This window comes from Sorghum bicolor, chromosome 4, assembly GCF_000003195.3.
Source record: "Sorghum bicolor cultivar BTx623 chromosome 4, Sorghum_bicolor_NCBIv3, whole genome shotgun sequence".
NCBI lineage: Eukaryota > Viridiplantae > Streptophyta > Magnoliopsida > Poales > Poaceae > Sorghum > Sorghum bicolor.
The window spans coordinates 55706435-55724551 of NC_012873.2; the positions used below are offsets into that span (position 1 = coordinate 55706435).

The following is an 18117-nucleotide window of genomic DNA, read 5'->3' on the forward strand; positions in this document are numbered from 1 at the left end:
CTCATAAAATTTTATCTCGAGCGCGCATATATGCGCACATCCAGAGAAAGACAGGGTTCTTGAAAGGGCTTAAATGCATACAAAAACAAATTCATGCAAAAACAAATTCAGAGTTCCCGATATAAAACATGAGACGAGTTGTAGGAGTGTCGAGAAAAAAAACTTTTAAGATAGAAATATAGAAAACTCTTGGCCTTATATTAATTTAGGAATTGAAAAACATCATATTTTAGGAACAAAATATGAAGATCTCTCAAACATGCTCTTAGTTTGTGCTAATGATAGTCGTTAGGAATAAGTCAAGTACGACGAAAAGCTAGCACAGGTAGCTATTGCATGAGCACGGCGTATATGTGGGGTGGCTTGTGTTCGATCTCAGCCTGGTGGAGCACTATAGCTCCTTGCGGATCGTACTTGTTACTTGCATCTCTCATGGTTTTTCAATTAGCCTGATTTAGTGATTAATACCATGGTATCCATGGGATAGGCGATTCTGATATACTCCTGCTTGCATTGTTAGCAAGAGGAGATGCAATACCGTAAATAGATTAGGTTGCACAGCAAACTCATGATCTGTCGTAACTCGTAAGAATGTTAACTGAATGCATCCTTGTTGAAAACAGGGAAGAGGGACAGACATTGACTAGTTTTATTTATCACTGTATCTCGCATCCTAGAATTACTTTGGTTCTATTATCCCTACTACCTGAAAGTTATTCTGAATACAAGTGAACTAATGGATTCATAACGATGTAAGCCCTCAGAGCGAAAATTCAAGGTTTAACTATGATCCGTGGATGCTTGGCCTCGCTGGGAACGATCATGAGCGGCGTGTATGAGGTATCGGAGTAGTCGCCGGAGTCGCCGAGCTCGACGATGCGATCCAGTTCGTTGATCTACCTGTTGAGGTCGTGGAAGCGGAAGCGGAGGTGGAAGCGGAGGCGTGATGCTCGCCGAGGTCGTCCTCGATCTGGATATCGGCGACCCTGTCGCCGATGTCGCGGAGGGCCTGCTCCTCCCGCTTCATCCTGATGAAGTTGTTCATCATCCACTGCGCCATCGCCTCGTTGCGATGAGCCATGGCGGCTGCCGGCTGGTCGGGTGATAACAGCGGCGACGGCGACGGCGGCGGCGGCGGCGGCGGCGGCGAGTTCCTCGAGCTGAGCAAGGGTTTGGGAAGAGAGGTGTCTGGGTTCAATCGGGTTCGGGAGGATTTGCTGCTGGTTGGGCTTGACGTCAAGATAATAAAGGCCTTGATTTTTGAACGGCTTGCGTCCGGACTCTGGAACCGACTTGTCTCCTAGTCGGTTAGTCACGTCTGGTGGGGATCCAACGGTCCAGATCGATGGAGATACGTTGGAGGTAACATCTATCGATAGAGCTGACAAATTCGAACGCTCCACGAGACGTGGAGCCCTTGCCATCAACCTCTTCATGCGCTGGCAACATCAACAGTTCCTGATCAAATCCGAGTTGTCGGGCATGGACCCAAATTCACAAATTGTGGCATTGTTTAGTTCACTCAAAAAAACCAACTTTTTTTAAAGATTTTTTGTCACATCGAATCTTGCAGCACATACATAACATATTAAATATAGATAAAAATAAAAACTAATTACACAGTTTATCTGTAAAAATTGCGAGACGAATTTTTTAAGCCTAGTTATTTTATAATTAAACAATGTTTATTAAATAAAAATAAAAGTACTACAATATTGAAATTTAAAAAAATTTAGATCTAAACGAGACATTACAACGATTAAGTTGCTGTCCGGCAAGTTGTGGCGTGGGTGAGCAGGTTCCATCGTTCCATCATCGCAGTAAGAGGACGTCATATGTGCAGAGCCTCTTCATTTGACGGTTGCTCGTCTTAGGGCTTGTTTAGTTCGCAGAAAATTTTATAAAATTTTTCACATTCTTCGTCACATCGAATCTTTAGACGTATACATGGAGTATTAAATATAGACGAAAATAAAAACTAATTGCACAGTTTAGTCAGAATTGACGAGACGAATCTTTTGAGTCTAGTTAGTCCATGATTGGACAATATTTATCAAATACAAACGAAAGTGCTACAGTGTTGATTTGCCAAAAAAATTTGAAACTAAACAAGGCCAGCCTGTTTGATTGAATGTGTTAAAGTTTAACAGATATATTATAGTATTTTTGTTTTATTTAATAATTAGTGTTCAGTTATAAACTAATTAGGTTTAAAAGATTCGTCTCATAAATTATTCTCTAGCTATGTTTTTAGTTTTATAAATAATCTATATTTAATACATCATACATGTGTGCAAACATTCGATGTGATGGTAATTAAAGTTTACCAAACCAAACATGGCTTTAGTTTTATATTCCTGAGGGCGATCATTATGAATTTGTTATTAGCATTGCATACAAATTGATCAAGTACGAATATCTTAGCACTGATCGAGCTAAACTAATATCGTTAAGCTCAAATACTTAATCAAGCATTATTTCAAAGAGCCTTCGCAAAAAAAACATTGTTATTTTAAAGAGGACGAGGAACTGGTGAAGGATGACTCTCCCTGACCATCAACAAGTGGCGAAGCTAGAGCAAATTCGAGAGGGGTGCAGCTGCCTTGTAGATATATAGATTTGAATCATAATCATGGTGGAATTTTAACCATATTCATTGATATTTAAAATTTTAGTAGGTGCATCCGCATCCGCATCCACCATCTTATAAGTGGCGCTTCGCCACTGCCATCGACTCCAACCACCAGTAGGCGGTGCTCGTTAATATACCGAGGTACAATATATTTAGAGAGATAGTTTTTTTATCATGTAATATAGAGCATTTTAGAAATCTTAAGACAAATTAAGAGAACATAAATGATGATTATATTTTTGTTTTTTCTAATTAGACGCTATCATCAACTTGATTAATGATGATTGGCTGATAAATAAAAACATTTCATGTAAAATTGGATTTTGTCCTCTAAAATACATTATATTTGAGGACAAATTTTAAATACTAAAATAAACTATATTAAGGATAGAGAGAGTTAGGTAGAGAACATATATAGCATTCTAATAATGTTGTATCTATAGATTAAGAGAAAGATTAATGTCATACCAATGATTACCTTGCTTCCATGAGTAGTTCTGTTCTTAGCAGTCCTTATTGCAACGGCTACGATTTTCTCAACATGTAATGCTGATGGTAACTCGTAGAATGCAACTAGGCGCCAAACCGGAATACTTGTTCCTACGAATAATTTTTTATGACATATTAAACGTTTGTTTTGAACTGATTTTTTATGTTCAAACTTGAACATATTCCTTTCTTTTTGTGCATGTCTTTGTTTTTTGTTCAGATTTGAAGTTTTTTACACCAAAGTTCCAAGTGCATACATCATATGTTCGCATTACTAATCGATTTTTTTTTTGCGAGCGCATTACTAATCGATTTGTTGTTGCTCTCTTGCGTGGTGCCTATTATCAGGTGGAGATGGTGCATGCTTCCCTTTTTTTTTGACTTGCGCTTATGGAATAGTACATCAAGGATGAATGCAGAAGGACAAAGCCAGGGAGCGTGTTTAGTTCTCAAAAAAATTTGCAAAATTTTTTAGATTATCTGTCACATCAAATCTTATGTAAGAAATATTAAATATAGATAAAAATAATAATTAATTACATATTTTACCTATAATTTGCGAGACAAATCTTTTGAGCCTAGTTATTCCATGATTAAATAATATTTGTCAAATACAAACGAAAGTGGTATAATGATCATTTTGAAAAAAAAAAATGAAACTAAACAAGGCCCCAAATTGCAAAGTCAACTATTGCTGCTACACTTAACTGCCCCGTGATGAATGCAAGTACTCATGTTTGCACAGTTCTTGATGTATTATGTAAAAAAGGGAAGAATTAAAACCATAAGCGCAAGTCCTTAGTCTTAGTTTGCTGAATTTGGACATATCCTTAGTCTTAGTTGCTTAGGGTCTTACGCCCCGTTTGGTTCGTCGCGGTAAACTTCAACTTCTGTTACATCGAATGTTGGACATATGCATGAAGTACTAAACATAGATTATTTACGAAACTAAAAACACAGTTAGAAAATAATTTATGAGACAAATCTTTTGAGTCTAATTAGTCCATGATTGAACATTAAGTATCAAATAAAACAAAAAACCTATAGTACATATTAAACTTTAACACCTTTATCCAAATAGGCCCTTAATTCCTACCATGATCTTGGAAAGGCTGACAACATTCACTTTCACTGATCTTACCTAGAAAAACAACTTCATTTCCTCTGAAGTTTTGCTGCCACCAAACACTATGATAGTTCTGCCAACAAAGTAGGATCCAAAATCAATAAGCACCTAAAAGAAATATAGCACATAGTACGCCTTAAAGAAAAGCTTTGCACAGTAGGTGTGGTAAGCACCAAGTGAGAGAAAAATCTTCGCAAATAGTAGTACACGGAGAAAGTATGTACGGGACATTTAGAAAATCACATGGTGCAAGAACTAACACCAATACCAACATTTTGGTGTGGATGTGCCAAGTTTTAACCCTTCATCATATCTGGAATATGGACCAATAGAAAATGTACGGATTATTAGAAAACATATGTATCGCTCCCTTTCTCCTTTCCCACGACGAGGAGCAGAGCTGCCATCGCCACCCTTGTGCGCGCAAGCGTGCACGTCTTTGGCCCTTGGTTGCGACATCTCTAGGACTCTACCACCCGCGACATCATGCGGCGCTCGCCATGTCTGCTTGGTCCGCCGCGCCCGCGCCGACCCACGTTCGTTTGTCAATTGGTTGTCGTCACCAGCGTTTCAGGAGTGCTTTCCAGGGGCCGTGGTTGGGCGTCGATGCGTCGTAGATGGAATTGGCAATGGGAGAAGATGATCGATCCCCATATTCCTCCGAAGACAAATTTTTGGGAAAAGACTCTGGTCCAGATCCTCGAAGCTGTGACCTGTGACTGGAGGATCCCGCACCTCGTCAAAGGCCACCAGTGGGTGCGTTGAAGCCTTGAAGTGATTGTATGCGTTGGATCATGGTGAAGCCTCTCCAAAATAGATCCTAGTCGTTGGTTTTCACGTGGTGGTTTTTTTTTTTGACAAAATCCTGTGTTTACTGAGGAAATGTTATCTCCGCTAGGGACAAAAATTTAGGTAGACTAAGGCCTTGTTTAGTTCGCAAAAATTTTCAAGATTCTCCGTCACATCGAATCTTTGGTCGCATGCATGGAGCTTTAAATATAGATGAAAATAAAAACTAATTGCACAGTTTACCTGTAATTTGTGAGATGAATCTTTTGAGCCTAGTTATTCCATAATTGGACAATGTTTGTCAAATAAAAACGAAAGTGCTACAGTAGCCAAAAACTAATATGAAAAATTTTTAGATTTCACTACCGTAACACTTTCGTTTGTATTTAATAATTACTATCTAATTATAGACTTAACTAATCTCAAAAGATTTGTCTTGCGATTTACACGTAAACTGTGTAATTAGTTATTTTCTATCTATATTTAATGATCCATGTATGTGCCGCAAGATTCGATGTGACGAAGAATCTTGATTTTTTTTTTAGATTTTGAGGTAAACTATACAAGGCCTGAGTGAAATTCAAACTATGTTTTAATACGTCTATTCATCGCTCGAGTGTTTTGACTCCCGAGGACACAATTTTTTCTTCATTGTCCTCTTCCTCCACCCAACGCGTTGCCACCGCTCACTCCCCATCATCCCACCACGGCATGGTAGGGTCACAGAGCTCCGAGAAACTCTATTGACCAACCTCCTTCCCCTTCCCTCTCTCCTATCGTCGCCATGGCCATGGACGCCCTCGCCCTGACCTGATCAGGTTGCCTCCTATATCACCGAAACCTTAACCACCGCTCTCCCACCATTCCCTTCTAAGTCCATTAGAGTTGGAGAAGAAGAGAAGGAGAGAAAGAGAAGAGACACGAAAAAAATTGAGTGTTAGATTGCACTAAAACACTTGAGTGGTGTATAACATTTCTGTTTTTTCATGTTCCTTAAAGTAGAAATACACAACCTATTTTGTTTGAGTTTATTCATTTAATAATATTTTTATTTTGCAACAAATTAGTAAATAATGCTTTCAGCATTCAAGCGAACAGGACATATAAACAGTGGCATCCTATTAGAGGGTGAATGCTACTACTCCATCCATCCCAAATTGTAAGTCAGGCCTTGTTTAGTTCCAAAACATTTTGCAAAATCGACACTGTATCTTTTTCGTTTGTATTTGACAAATATTGTCCAATCATGGACTAATTAGGTTTTGTCTATATTTAATACTTCATGCATCTGTCTAAAGATTCGATGTGACGGGGAATCTGAAAAATTTTGCAAATTTTTTTGGAACTAAACAAGGCCTCATTCCAAGAATCTTGGAGAGTCAAACTTTTCAAAGTTTAACCAAATTTATATGATAAAATAATTATTATTATGATACCAACTAAGTACATTAGATTTTTCTTTAATTATATTTTTATTATATAATCACTTTATGTTACAAATCTTAGTAATTTTCTCTACAAATTCGGTCAAATATGAAAATGCTTTGACTCTCCAAGATTACAATTTAGGACGGAGGGAGTATCTTTCAATGGTATTTTACATAACGGATGTTTTTATGGTATTTTCCGAATGTCGTGATCACTGCTATGAAACCAATTTTCCCGATTACAAACAGTGGCATTGCCTGCCTGCCTGCCGCCGCCGCCGCTTGTCCACCGCCTGCTTCTTTCTTCCAGCACGCGCCGGGCGCCGCTCTGCACCTCCGGCAAGTGCGCAAAATCTCGCCCCCATGGGTCGTCGGAAGCGGCCCCGCAAGGTGCAGCCGGAGGCGGAGCGAGTCGATCCAGAGCCGGTAGGCGGAGAAGTCGACGACGACTCCACGACGATGAACCCACCAAAGGCGGAGATTTCGGCGGCCGTCGAGTGCGAGGAGGTGTCGGAGGCCGACGAGGAGGATATCGGTAGACTACTGGAGCCATTCACCAGGGACGAGCTCTTGGACCTCCTGACCGACGCCTGCCTCCGTGACCCTGCGCTCCTCGCTCGCGTCGCCGCCTCTGCCGTCTCCGACGCCGCGCATCGCCGCATCTTCGTGCACGGCCTCGGCCCCGGCGCCACCTCCGCGGCGCTGGCTGCCGCATTCGTCCCCTTCGGCGCCCTCGACGAGTGCCACGCCGTTGCCGACCGCGCCACCGGCCGTTGCCGGGGCTACGGCTTCGTCACCTTCCGCCGCCGCTCCGACGCGTGTCGCGCGCTCGCAGATTCTTCCAAGCGCGTGGACGGCCGGCCTGTCGCCTGCCAACTCGCCTCCCTCGGCCCCGCTGCCCCGGCTTCCTCGTTCTCCGACCGCAAGCTGTTCGTGGACAACGTGCCCGAGCGCGCTGGGCGTGACGACCTGAGGGAGCTCTTCTCCAAGTTTGGCGAGATTGAGGAGGGACCCCTCGGCTCTGACCGCGCCACCGGGCTGTTTCGGGGCTACGCCATCTTCGTCTACAAGACGCCTGAGGGCCTCAGGAAGGCACTGGATGAGCCCACCAAGGTGTTCGACGGGTGCGAGCTCCATTGCCGGCTCGCGCACAGGGCGCGGAAGAGGAAGAGGAAGCAAGCCCCTGCCGCACCCGCGGACAATGGTGAGCAGGGCAATGGAGCAGCTGTTACCTTGCCCACTGTCCAATCCGAGGACACTGCGTTGACACCCAAGCTGCCACTTGTTTGCTCGAACCCACAGATTCGACTGACGACGAAGGGGAGTAGCTCAGCCACAGCCACAGCTACTGTTGCCTTTCGTCGGAATGCCGCCACGGCAGGTGGCGCTGGTATCCTTGGTGCGCCTCCTGTGGTTACTTGTGTTACCTCTTTGCCGGTTCAGAGCACGACAAGGCCGCCTCCGAGTGGAGGTGTATGCTAGAGCTGGTGCTTCGTCCATGGTTCACCATCATCTCTTCAGGTTCAGGGACCAGGACCGCTGAAGGATAGCGGTTTGTCCTCCATGGGCATTTGCACTTTGGCATCCCGAACTGGTCGGTGGTCAGCTAGACCAGGCTTGATCCAGCATACCTGGGAAGATAGGTAAAAATAACGTGGCATTTTGGTAGGCAAGGATTGGAATGGAACATGACACCGAGTGAGTCAAGCAGGGACTCGATGCTGCTACTTTCTTACTGAACCAAGGAACTGCAACCTTGGTTATTTCAGTGCATCTCATGATTTTTCAATCAGCATGATCAAGTGATTCTAATCACAGGAGAAGTGATTGTAAATTCGTGATATCTAGTCATTAGGGAAATGCAATTTTGTAAATAGTTTAGTTTGCAGAGCAAGCTCGTGATCTGACTGTTAACTGAATGCATCCTTTCTGAAAACAGGGAAGGGAAACCTTGGACTTGTTTATCACTGTATCTTGCACCCTACAATTACTTTGGTTCTTATTATCTCTATCTGAAAGTTACTCTTGTATCAGTGATTCTTTTTCAGAGCAGAACTCCATGTTTAACTGGATTCTTTCTGGGTAGCAATCTTGAGAACATGAGCAGACACGAAATGCTCGAAGTAGCTATGAATATACAGTAGCTTGTTCTCAAGCAGGCTTTTGATGCCCTGTGTGTAAATAGGGTTTTTATTAGGTTTTGGTAGAGATGTGAACTACCTCATCAAAACTTCCCCATCTTCTAAACAGGCTACGTTTTGAGCATCTTTTGTCTCAATTAGTCAATCCCCGGACATTGATGAATAAATTTGAAATGGCAGGTGCAAGAATCCATGATGACAGCGTTTTGGGCCGATCTGAAACTAAGGTCTTTATGGTAATGGCAAGATGACAGCGTTTTGGGCCGATCTTTGGTGCGGCACTCACACCTTGATGGAAGCTTTCCCAGCTCTTTTTAGTCACACTCTAAAACCGAATCTTCTGTTGCTAAAGCCCCTGCTCTCCTCTGTTAATCACTCAGTCTGATGCACCTGACTTATTAGGAGTTTTGAGAAGCAATGGCAAACCCCCAAATACGAAGGATCATTACAATCTGTGTGCTTTTGATTCCTTTTGAGAACAATGCTTCTGCACCCGCCATCTGGAAAAACTTTGCATCTCGAAAAAGTTGTTTTCTTTCTCAAAAATGTAAATTACTCCATCCACAGCTATACAAACGCTCGCCTTTACTAATAATAACTATTGCCGTCTCGCTTAGCTGCCGGTGACGGTTACCGTTGGTTTCCTAAAAAAAATCCAAGATGAAAAAGCCGTGTCCCTTTCTGATTGGATTTTGGTGTCCCTTTCTGATTGAATAAAAAAGCAAGATACCATGTGTGAGCATGAAGCTACAGTCTCCTTGTTTGAATTTTCTCCACGCTTTTGCACTGTACCTGATACACAAATGTCGGGCCTTTAGGCCTTGTTTAGTTTCTTTTAGAAATTTTTTCGCGACACTGTAGCACTTTCATTTGTTTGTGGTAATTATTGTCTAATTATGGACTAACTAGACTCAAAAGATTCGTCTCGTAAATTTCGACCAAACTGTGCAATTAGTTTTTATTTTCGTTTATATTTAATACTCTATGCATGCGTGAAAAGATTCGATGTGATGTGGAATCTTGAAAAGTTTTTGGATTTTGGGTGGAAGTAAACAAGCCATTTCTGTTGAAAAACCCAACACGAGCGTGATTCATCACAACATTACTTTTGGAACAACGGACGTAGCGTGTTCATGCTCCGTTACCCGGCCACGCATGGCAGCAGAGTGGCTGTTGACCAAAGGCAGCTAGAAAAGTGGCCAACGAGAGGGTCTACCGTAGAGCAGCTCCGGCGCGCACAGCACAACCCACTTTTTCGAGACGGGCGTGAGCGTCGCCATGGCACGCGGCGCGGAAAAGGTGTTCGATGAAATGCCGCTGCGGGGGGTGCTCACACCTCCACGGCGTCGTTTGGCCGGTCGTTCGATGGAAGGCCTCCGACCGAGAGGGTCGGCGCTGGGTGCGCCCGCCGTGGTCCGCCGGGCAGGACGGCACAGGCGCACGGTCCGCTCCCGGCGCGCCGCGGACGGGCCACGGAATGGCAGAGCAGCAAACCTGCCATCTGGGACGGATGAATCGTGATAAAAGTCGATGACACATGGCTTGCGCTTCTGCGCATCAGTCAATCACATCCTGGCAAAGGTAACGCGCTTTTGCGCTTCAGGTATTTCTTCTGTTCGGGCATATGCTCCGCCGTCACTCGGTCGGTCCACCTTCCTGTGCTCCTGCTAGAGGCCGCCATCTGGAGGCAGGGCACAGAGGAAAAACTCTGACGACGCCACGTTGCGGTGATTCTGTTCTTGGAATCGGTTGGGGGCCATTACCTGACTGGTACCGCACTCGTATGTCGGGCTGGATTAGGATTTCATGGTTTATTCCTTTGATATCGTGTCGTTCCTGGACGCAATTTCAGTAGATAGCTTTCGCTCTATGGTGTTGGTGGGAATACTGGAATCGTTAAGCATGACTGGTGGTTTGCGAGAGGCGGCTCTGGATTCTGATGCTCTGTGAGGTCACTAGCATCGGTCTTGATTGAATCAGTAATCATTTGTATGTCAGGTGGTAAAAACTGCCTCCTAGGTCGTAGCATTGCTATGCACCAGGAACATACAAAACCAATGCTGAGTAGTTTTCCTTATCAAGGAGGCAGGAACATATAGTTGGAATATATTTATCACATTTCACGTAGTAAGTGAATTTTTCACATTTCACATAGTAAGTGACATTCTCACATTTCACATAGTAAGTGAAATTCATTTCTAGCATAGTCAAATCTTGTACAGGTGGGAAAGTAATCTAGAAATTAAGGTCCAGCGTTTACTACCCATTCGGTGTGCTTGGCCTCGTGCAGAATTCCGTCAGTCCTCCTGTAGAGGAGGTTATTCTAATATCATCTAATATATCGTCTGCCACCACACCCATTCTCCCTTTGGCAGTTGAAGAACACTGAGGCCACAGGTGGTCCTAGATTGTAGAATGCTGAGAAGTCTCTTGTGTTGAAATTTTGCCTCCATCCTGGCGCATAAATAGTTTGCCGGACAGATTGGCGGAAGAGCACAAAGACGAAGCGATGTATTCCAGCACTTGGCTTTGGACTTTCATAGCTTACTACCTCATTTCCTGAAATATAGTTTGAATAAAACCAATCAGAACAAATTCATGCAAGTATCATATCTAGACTTTGCAAATAGATAGTCATGTTGCACAAGCCTAAGGCAGTTATTCAAATATTTATCTTCAACAAAATTTGTAAATATGTCAATATAAACTGCTTAGTGTGATATTGTCCTAGTCTTTGGTAACTAATATATGAACCCTTTCATCAGTTACAGCTTGCATTATTTGGGTTCTAAAAAAAGGCACAGCATGTTTTGTTTTGTCATTTTAGGTTGAAACAAACATTCAAGTACGGAATGCGAAATGTAGGAGGACTACGGAAACTCACCATAGCTCACATTTGTTGATTCTGGAATATCTGTCACCAACCTGCATGCATGAATTTCTGTGTAAGCAATTTGTTTGCTTTGTTTTTATACAAGAAGAATACACATGTGATGGAAAATCACATTTATCACTTATGTTTCAGGTCTTACCAGTGAAGGTACTCTCTTTTCGTTGGATTGCTTGGACTTGGTGAGTCGGGATCCACCATCACCTAGTGGTAAGTTTGTTATCTTCTTTAGAAACATAAGAAATAATGCTTCATGTAGATGTGATTTTACTAAACGAAGCAGTAAATGGTGTAGATCCATATACATTTATCTTAAAATGACACTATATTTGTCTGTTTTTATAAAGCAAATTATGTTGTTCTTTTAGATTAATATTAGTGCATGATTGGATTATGAGCCATCTGAGCTGTCATTTTTTTTAAAACAAACTGAAGTGTGGTGAACTTTATCTATTCCAATGTTAGTGGCTTCTGTTAAGGTAAGATATTTAGATTATTCACATTTGTTGCTGGAGGTAATCATCATGGTTTTAGATTCCTAGATACTAGGTAGTTGGATGCATATATATTATATTGATTTTCATTCAGTACCTGCGAACGTGCTGGTATATTTGTTGACACTAGATAAAAAGAAGACAAACATCTCTATAGATTATACTTATTTTTCCAATCATTACAAACAACATCCGAATCTGTATGGTCAAAATTCATGACTTTCAGTGATCTATAATGCTGAAAGCAACTTCTGTAAGGACGTACTCTGAACTGTTACATTCCTGTTAAGAAGTGTATTATGTTTCGTTTGTACAAAAGACACTAAGCCAGTGATCTAATTTGGTTCCTTAACTTGAAGAATAACTTGCACCATGCACCATGCACCATGCATCAAGAGCACCTTGTTTCACTTTGCAACAGTGTAAATCAAAACAAGTTTTACTTTGTCCTGTGTTATGCTGTGAACTTTGAGTGAAACATCATGAAATATGTGTAAAATCGCAAGAGACTTTATGAATTTCGGCTATGTTTCCTGAAGTTTCATTTAGGTTCTATGAAACTTCATGAGTTTCTATATCCTGATGATGTTTGATGTACCCTAGTGTGAAGTGATAATTTACCATGGTGTAAAATAAAATGTGAGCTAAACCAGGTGCAAAGGAAATACAGTTTACATGGTGCAAAGTCCAATTTACTCTTATTTAAAATTAGCATGCTGCAATGAAGTAACATGTGGTTATGGACTCACCAAAGTGTAAAGGGTCCTCATGTCATGTCCAGCAATCTCAATCCTTGGTTCATTGGCTACTTGCGATGGCTTGAGCTCAGATCCATTAGTCAGTTCCCTATTGTTGTATAGGACTCTGAGTGATGCTGATTTGATAAATGGATCCAAGATATCTCCAACTACGTTGCCTACTACAAGTGGGTCCCTTGACATGGTTAGCTACGATTGGCAATTCAAGGCACTCTAACTTGGCTTGAAGTCTGAACTTGGGTGAAGTGAAGGGTGCAGGCTGGTACTCTATATATACTCCCAGTCCCCAATGAGGACCATTCATGATGACTGAAACTATTAGCTCTAGACGCCATGGTATCTTGCTTTATACTGTAAAGAATGATATGGGTTGCCATCACCAGAAATATTTTGGGCTGTCCACCCTCTGTGTCTACACCAATGGAAGGAGTGCTCACTGCAATTCCACGCAGGTGAATATAATCTGATGTATCACACTCACTTATTCCCTATATATCCAGAGCCTAATAAATAGTTGTTCGTAGCGAAAAAAGGAGATTGCCTTTTGACCTATATCCTAGACTGACGCCTTATGTTCCTTTGTTTTCTCCTAGACATTTAGCCTTGATGGTTGCTATGTTTCTTTGTTTATGCATTGCAACAAGTCGAAAAGGATGATGTATTGATGGTGCTTCAACAGGGATGAGCATACTATACGGTAACAGATAAAGGTGGTAGGGGATTTTCTTCACAAATGCATCAATTGTTCGGTGTCTGCTCCTAAGATAATGATTTCAATATTATATGCTCAAGAGCTATTTTTTTGTACAAGTGTATGCTCTATATCATTGCATGGTGTCGTCTAGAATTCAGAATCATGTAAAATTCATCCTGCGAACACTACACAGGAGCTTCCTTTTGTTTAACGATGATAATGTTAGTGTGGGCCATCAACACTCATTCTATCAATTGTGAATTATGATGCAAATTTTCCTTTGAGAAGCATCTTCATTTTTCTATCTTTATAAATCAGGAGGATTTAAGCTTTATTCTTCCTAATGGTGTTAAATAAGCACATAGACTGAATGCCTCTTTATTCAGAGCAGTTGGATACTGTAAATATGATAATGATAGTAATGGATGCTTTTAAGATCGATTCTGATTTGCCAACACAAGAGTTGTGGTCAAAGATAATTTATTTATTCCAAAATGTGTTAATTTCATAAAAAATGTGCCAGTAAATGTATAAAGCCATAGATGATAGTTGATAGATCCATTTCCTTTTGCCTCACAATTTTACTGCCCTTGGTTGTGTTTGAATATTATAATGTTATCATAGATCATGCTGTGTTTCAACCTTTCAGGATAAAAGAGGCAGCAAGGCTTTGATAGATAAAGTCTACAATGATATCGACTAGTAAGGGACCACATCGAATCCCGTTTTGTTCTTGCACTTCACGCAAGGTTTTGTGTGAACTGTATCCTTCTGATATTACAAGTACATTCTATGCTTACTTGCGCTCTGCATGTAATCAGGTATCTAAGTTTCAGTTTCTGCACCAACGGTTATACTACCTGCACTGGGGCAAGAAACTCAAATTCGACCAGAGAAACTCTGCTTTGCCTTAAAGGTGTTGTTAATAAATTAGGAAGTTATCTCCCGATCCTCAATACAAGATTTTCATGCCACTTTGGTGAGCTTCGAACACGGGACTGAAAGGGTTTACTTAACATCATGATGCATTGAATATGAACGCCAAAGTTAGTGGAATGACTGGAACGTATGGAGCTCTTGGTTCATTGCACATTCTTGACCTTGGCTGACGAATAAAGCAGTTCTTCTCTTCACGTGAGCATATCCCATTGGTCCAGCCACTCCAAGGGTGAATGCAACTTGGAGAAAGGATGTATGAGTACTTCACATGGGGGCTGTCAAAGTTTCGAACTGGACATATGACAGAGGGCTTCAGCGGTAGACGTACAGGCTTGAGTACAGACTATTGAACAATATCCAGAAACATTTGACTGAGAAATGAGAAACTAGATTTGCCAGAGATTGCCATGTGCTGTCGTTGACAGCGGGTGTAGCGGGGAAAGAAATGGATTGTGATGCCTCCTTTTATTCCCTCGCAAAGTTGGAAGATTTCCTGAAGAAAATTAGTAGTAGCATCTAACTGCTTAGCCGCAGATATTAGTATATTACAGATTTCAAGATTGTGGGCGGGCGTCGGCACATCGCAAGCTGTTTAATCAACCGCTGGAGCACGAATTCTGGTATGTCAAGACCTAACGTACATACATACATACAGTAGCCGTTTTCAGGTATTGCTGGTATATACTATCCTCTCTACCTACCATATATACTTGCTACTGCCCTAGTACAGTACCTAGCGTCTGCTTGTTTTGTCATTGCCTGTGTCTGTGCAGAGCAACAACAACGACATGCTGAACCGATCAAGCTAGATCGCAATCGGAATCTGGTGGAGAACAAGAATCCTTCTGGAAAAGACGAGCTATAGCTGCAGCGTGCGTGCACTTGATCTACTGCTCCATTATTCTCCTGTGTCGATCCCTTGCTGACTGCATGCAACAACGGCTACTCCTCAACCTCAAGAGCTAAGCTAAGCTAAGCTAAGCTAGACGGAGGCTGCTGGCGCGTACGTGCGTCGTTGGTACATGTGCTGTGCAAGTTGCAGGCGCATACGAATACGATCGAGAGCCTCAGGCCCTCATCATCAGCTGTCCATTAGTGGAATGGCATGGAGATGGACCGGAGCTGGTGTTTCGATTGGAGTGCCAGGCGCCATGGATGGATGGATATGCTTAGGTTGCTGATGCTACCTTCGTCCACTGTGCTACCGCGCTACCATGTATGGCGTGGCATTGCAAGCTTATCACTTTCCGATAGGCCTGGAGCCTGGAGGCAAGTCAGCGGTGGACAAAATACTGGTGGCGTCATGCATGGATGGATGAGCGTGAGCGCACGCGGCACGCTCATTCTGAGTCCATTCACATGACATGGCACCGGAAAAAGGTCGCACCACCGGAAAATCGGTGCGAGAGGCGGCTGTTCTCTGGAGCGTTCTCTTGTGTAGCCAACTAGCTAGCCATGTCGGCAGTGTACGTACAAATAAACAAGATGTAGCCAGGCAGCAGGCAGGCACAGAGAAATAGTCTAGACCCAATGCGTGCACCGTGCTCTGCAGGTCATGCCTCAAGATGGTAATGGATATCCTAAACCCAATGAATTTTTACAGGTAAGAGTATGGATAAATTTCTCTATCCATAGGTTTGTTAATGACAAAAATCTAGACCTAACAGGTTTTTTATGAGCATGGGTTTGGGGTTATAGTACCCAAACCTGTAAACCCATGAGTTTTTAAAATCTGATCCATCATAGTGAAGCTCAGTCCACAATATCTGCTAAACTACTACGTTCAGAGACATATATAAGATGATATGTTCATTCAAGTGAAAAATAAGAAGAATGAATATAACTTCATATTGTGAGACATGATTTTCATGTTCTGTTTTTTTCTTTGTTGCAAAACCTGTCATGGGTCATGGGTTTTTAGCGAGCAAATTTTATATTCATGAGCATGAGTTTTGGCTAAGAAAAATTTTATATTCATGAGCATGAGTTTGGGCTAACAAAACCCACCGGGCCATCTCTAGTCATGCCTTGTAATAATTATAATATGTACGACTGATACGCAGATGATCATGAAGCTAAAGCATGCATAACCGCTAGTTCGCTTGAGATGCCATGTCCCGAACAGAGCAGTGATATTCGACAGCCCCACATTCAGATTTCAGAGCACTTTTTCTGACGTACCCAACAATAACCATCGCATCGGCGCGCACACGAGCATCCTGGCCGAACTCTGAAGACAATTGCTCCCAGCCCATCTGCAGTTCAGTGTTGTATGCCATGCAAGTGCACTGCAGCATCATTGGTTTTGGTTGGACACACTGTAAAGCAGCCGCGACATCGTCGTGGCCGCCACCAGGCCAGATGATCATTCCTTCTTCATTATAGGCCGGACGACGACGACGACAACGACAACAACGACGACGACGACGACAACGACAATCTAATCTATAACCATTGCTGTCGTTGTGCAGCGATACGATACAATATGCCTATTTGGAAACGAGACATGCATGCATGATTCTAACACGAGCACATTTAATTTGGTGTATGTATGCATGGAGAGGCTAGATTTTGCAGACATCATGTTGAGATTTGATTCCAGTCAAAAGGGGAAGAAGGTGGTGTGCCACTGCCACTGCTATGGAGACTGAAGAGCCACATGCTCTGCGGACTGCTGTGCAATCATCACTCCATTTGCCCGTGTCCAAGTTGCAGCACAGAAAACTGAAAGCAGCAAAGCTGGAAGAAACGGCGGTCCCTTTTGCTCAAAAGGGACATCAAATTGTTCTCTAGATCTATCCTCGGATCAGTTGAAATCCAAAGAATCTAGCTAGCATCAGCCGCGCGCACACTAGCTAGCTAGCTAGTGTGTACGCCGCCGCTGCGATTTCAAAGCCGCTTAATTAGCATTCATGATGGCACTAATAAAATTGATCGTAGATGCGCTACAATGATATGCATGCTTCTTTAGTTTCTCCATATCAGATTTTGTGGCATTGGTAATGGTATATACACGATGCTCGCATGCATCGCCCTTGATAGCAATCCTCAGCACAGTGACGACGAAGAGTGAACTAACAAATTAGTCTCCTCAACTGACTTGTTAGGCGAGCATCACGCTTAGCTTTCCAATGCAAATATGCGTCTCTTCAAAAGGCGAGGAATGTGTGCAAAGCTAGACGACGACGGCCGAAAGGTAGAGAGGAATGTATGTGTGAAGTTGGAGTAAACTTCACATATCCCTTGATATGGTGACGATGGCCGGCGGCAACTTAATTTGCCATCGTCACTTGCTCTCCTAGCTAGTCGGCCAGGTTTAGGTCTCAATAATTCAGATTTCACAAAAATGGATGGAAGAATCTGCTGCTCACGTTGGCGCAAGAGACGACGCTGATCTAGGTTTGATTTGATATGGTGACGATGAAAGATATATGCATATCATCCCTATGCGTAGTAGTGTTATGTTGCCTTTGTTTCAGTCTCCGTTGCAGATAGCATCCAAGGCTAATATAACTGGTTTTAATTTGTGGCAGCGGTTTTACGATATGCAGGCTTAGTAGACTTTGTTCAGGAGCCGATGGCATGAGCAAATGTGCCCCGGCCCTTCGATTGTACAAGGAGACCAGCAATTTTGGTCGCCTTACGGTCATCAAATGCATGCCTTTTATCTTTAGCGTCTCTAGTCTAGGTAGAAGAGTTATTTTTCCTTTTTTATTAAGATATAGAAATAGTGAAAGT

The 18117-nt window shown here is 42.5% G+C and overlaps 2 protein-coding genes and 1 long non-coding RNA gene across 7 annotated transcripts; 2 read left to right on the forward strand and 1 right to left on the reverse strand.

The window, feature by feature from the left end:
• On the forward strand, window positions 6502-8430 carry LOC8056492 (UBP1-associated protein 2B). Its single transcript, XM_002452363.2, has one exon. It carries the CDS (start codon window positions 6527-6529, stop codon window positions 7943-7945), a length of 1419 nt encoding a protein of 472 aa, XP_002452408.2. The 5' UTR covers window positions 6502-6526; the 3' UTR covers window positions 7946-8430.
• LOC110434888 lies at window positions 9725-16239 on the forward strand. Of its 5 annotated transcripts, none has more exons than XR_002452407.1 (6): window positions 9725-10207; window positions 11432-11549; window positions 11630-11704; window positions 12849-14142; window positions 14262-15047; window positions 15153-16239. It is a non-coding gene; the product is annotated as an uncharacterized LOC110434888 (long non-coding RNA). The 5 variants fall into 5 exon arrangements; XR_002452409.1 differs by having other exon boundaries at window positions 14262-14999; XR_002452410.1 differs by having other exon boundaries at window positions 12849-13198; window positions 13340-14142; window positions 14262-16239.
• LOC8072426 (protein FLOWERING LOCUS T) lies at window positions 10860-13009 on the reverse strand. Its single transcript, XM_002454089.2, has 4 exons — window positions 12738-13009; window positions 11637-11698; window positions 11489-11529; window positions 10860-11163 (listed from the first exon to the last, which is right to left on the reverse strand). The coding sequence occupies exons 1-4, from the start codon at window positions 12927-12929 to the stop codon at window positions 10934-10936; spliced, it is 525 nt and encodes a 174-aa protein (XP_002454134.1). The 5' UTR covers window positions 12930-13009; the 3' UTR covers window positions 10860-10933.

Bases quoted from the DNA above. Each gene is read 5' to 3' on its own strand.
- LOC8056492 (XM_002452363.2), top strand. From the start codon at position 6,527: ATGTTACAAATCTTAGTAATTTTCTCTACAAATTCGGTCAAATATGAA.
- LOC8072426 (XM_002454089.2), bottom strand. From the start codon at position 12,929: ATGTCAAGGGACCCACTTGTAGTAGGCAACGTAGTTGGAGATATCTTG. The intron at 11,699-12,737 runs GTGAGTCCATAA...ACTTACCACTAG, and splicing joins TGAGGACCCTTTACACTTTG to GTGATGGTGGATCCCGACTC. The intron at 11,164-11,488 runs GTGAGTTTCCGT...ACTATATTTCAG, and splicing joins ATCAACAAATGTGAGCTATG to GAAATGAGGTAGTAAGCTAT.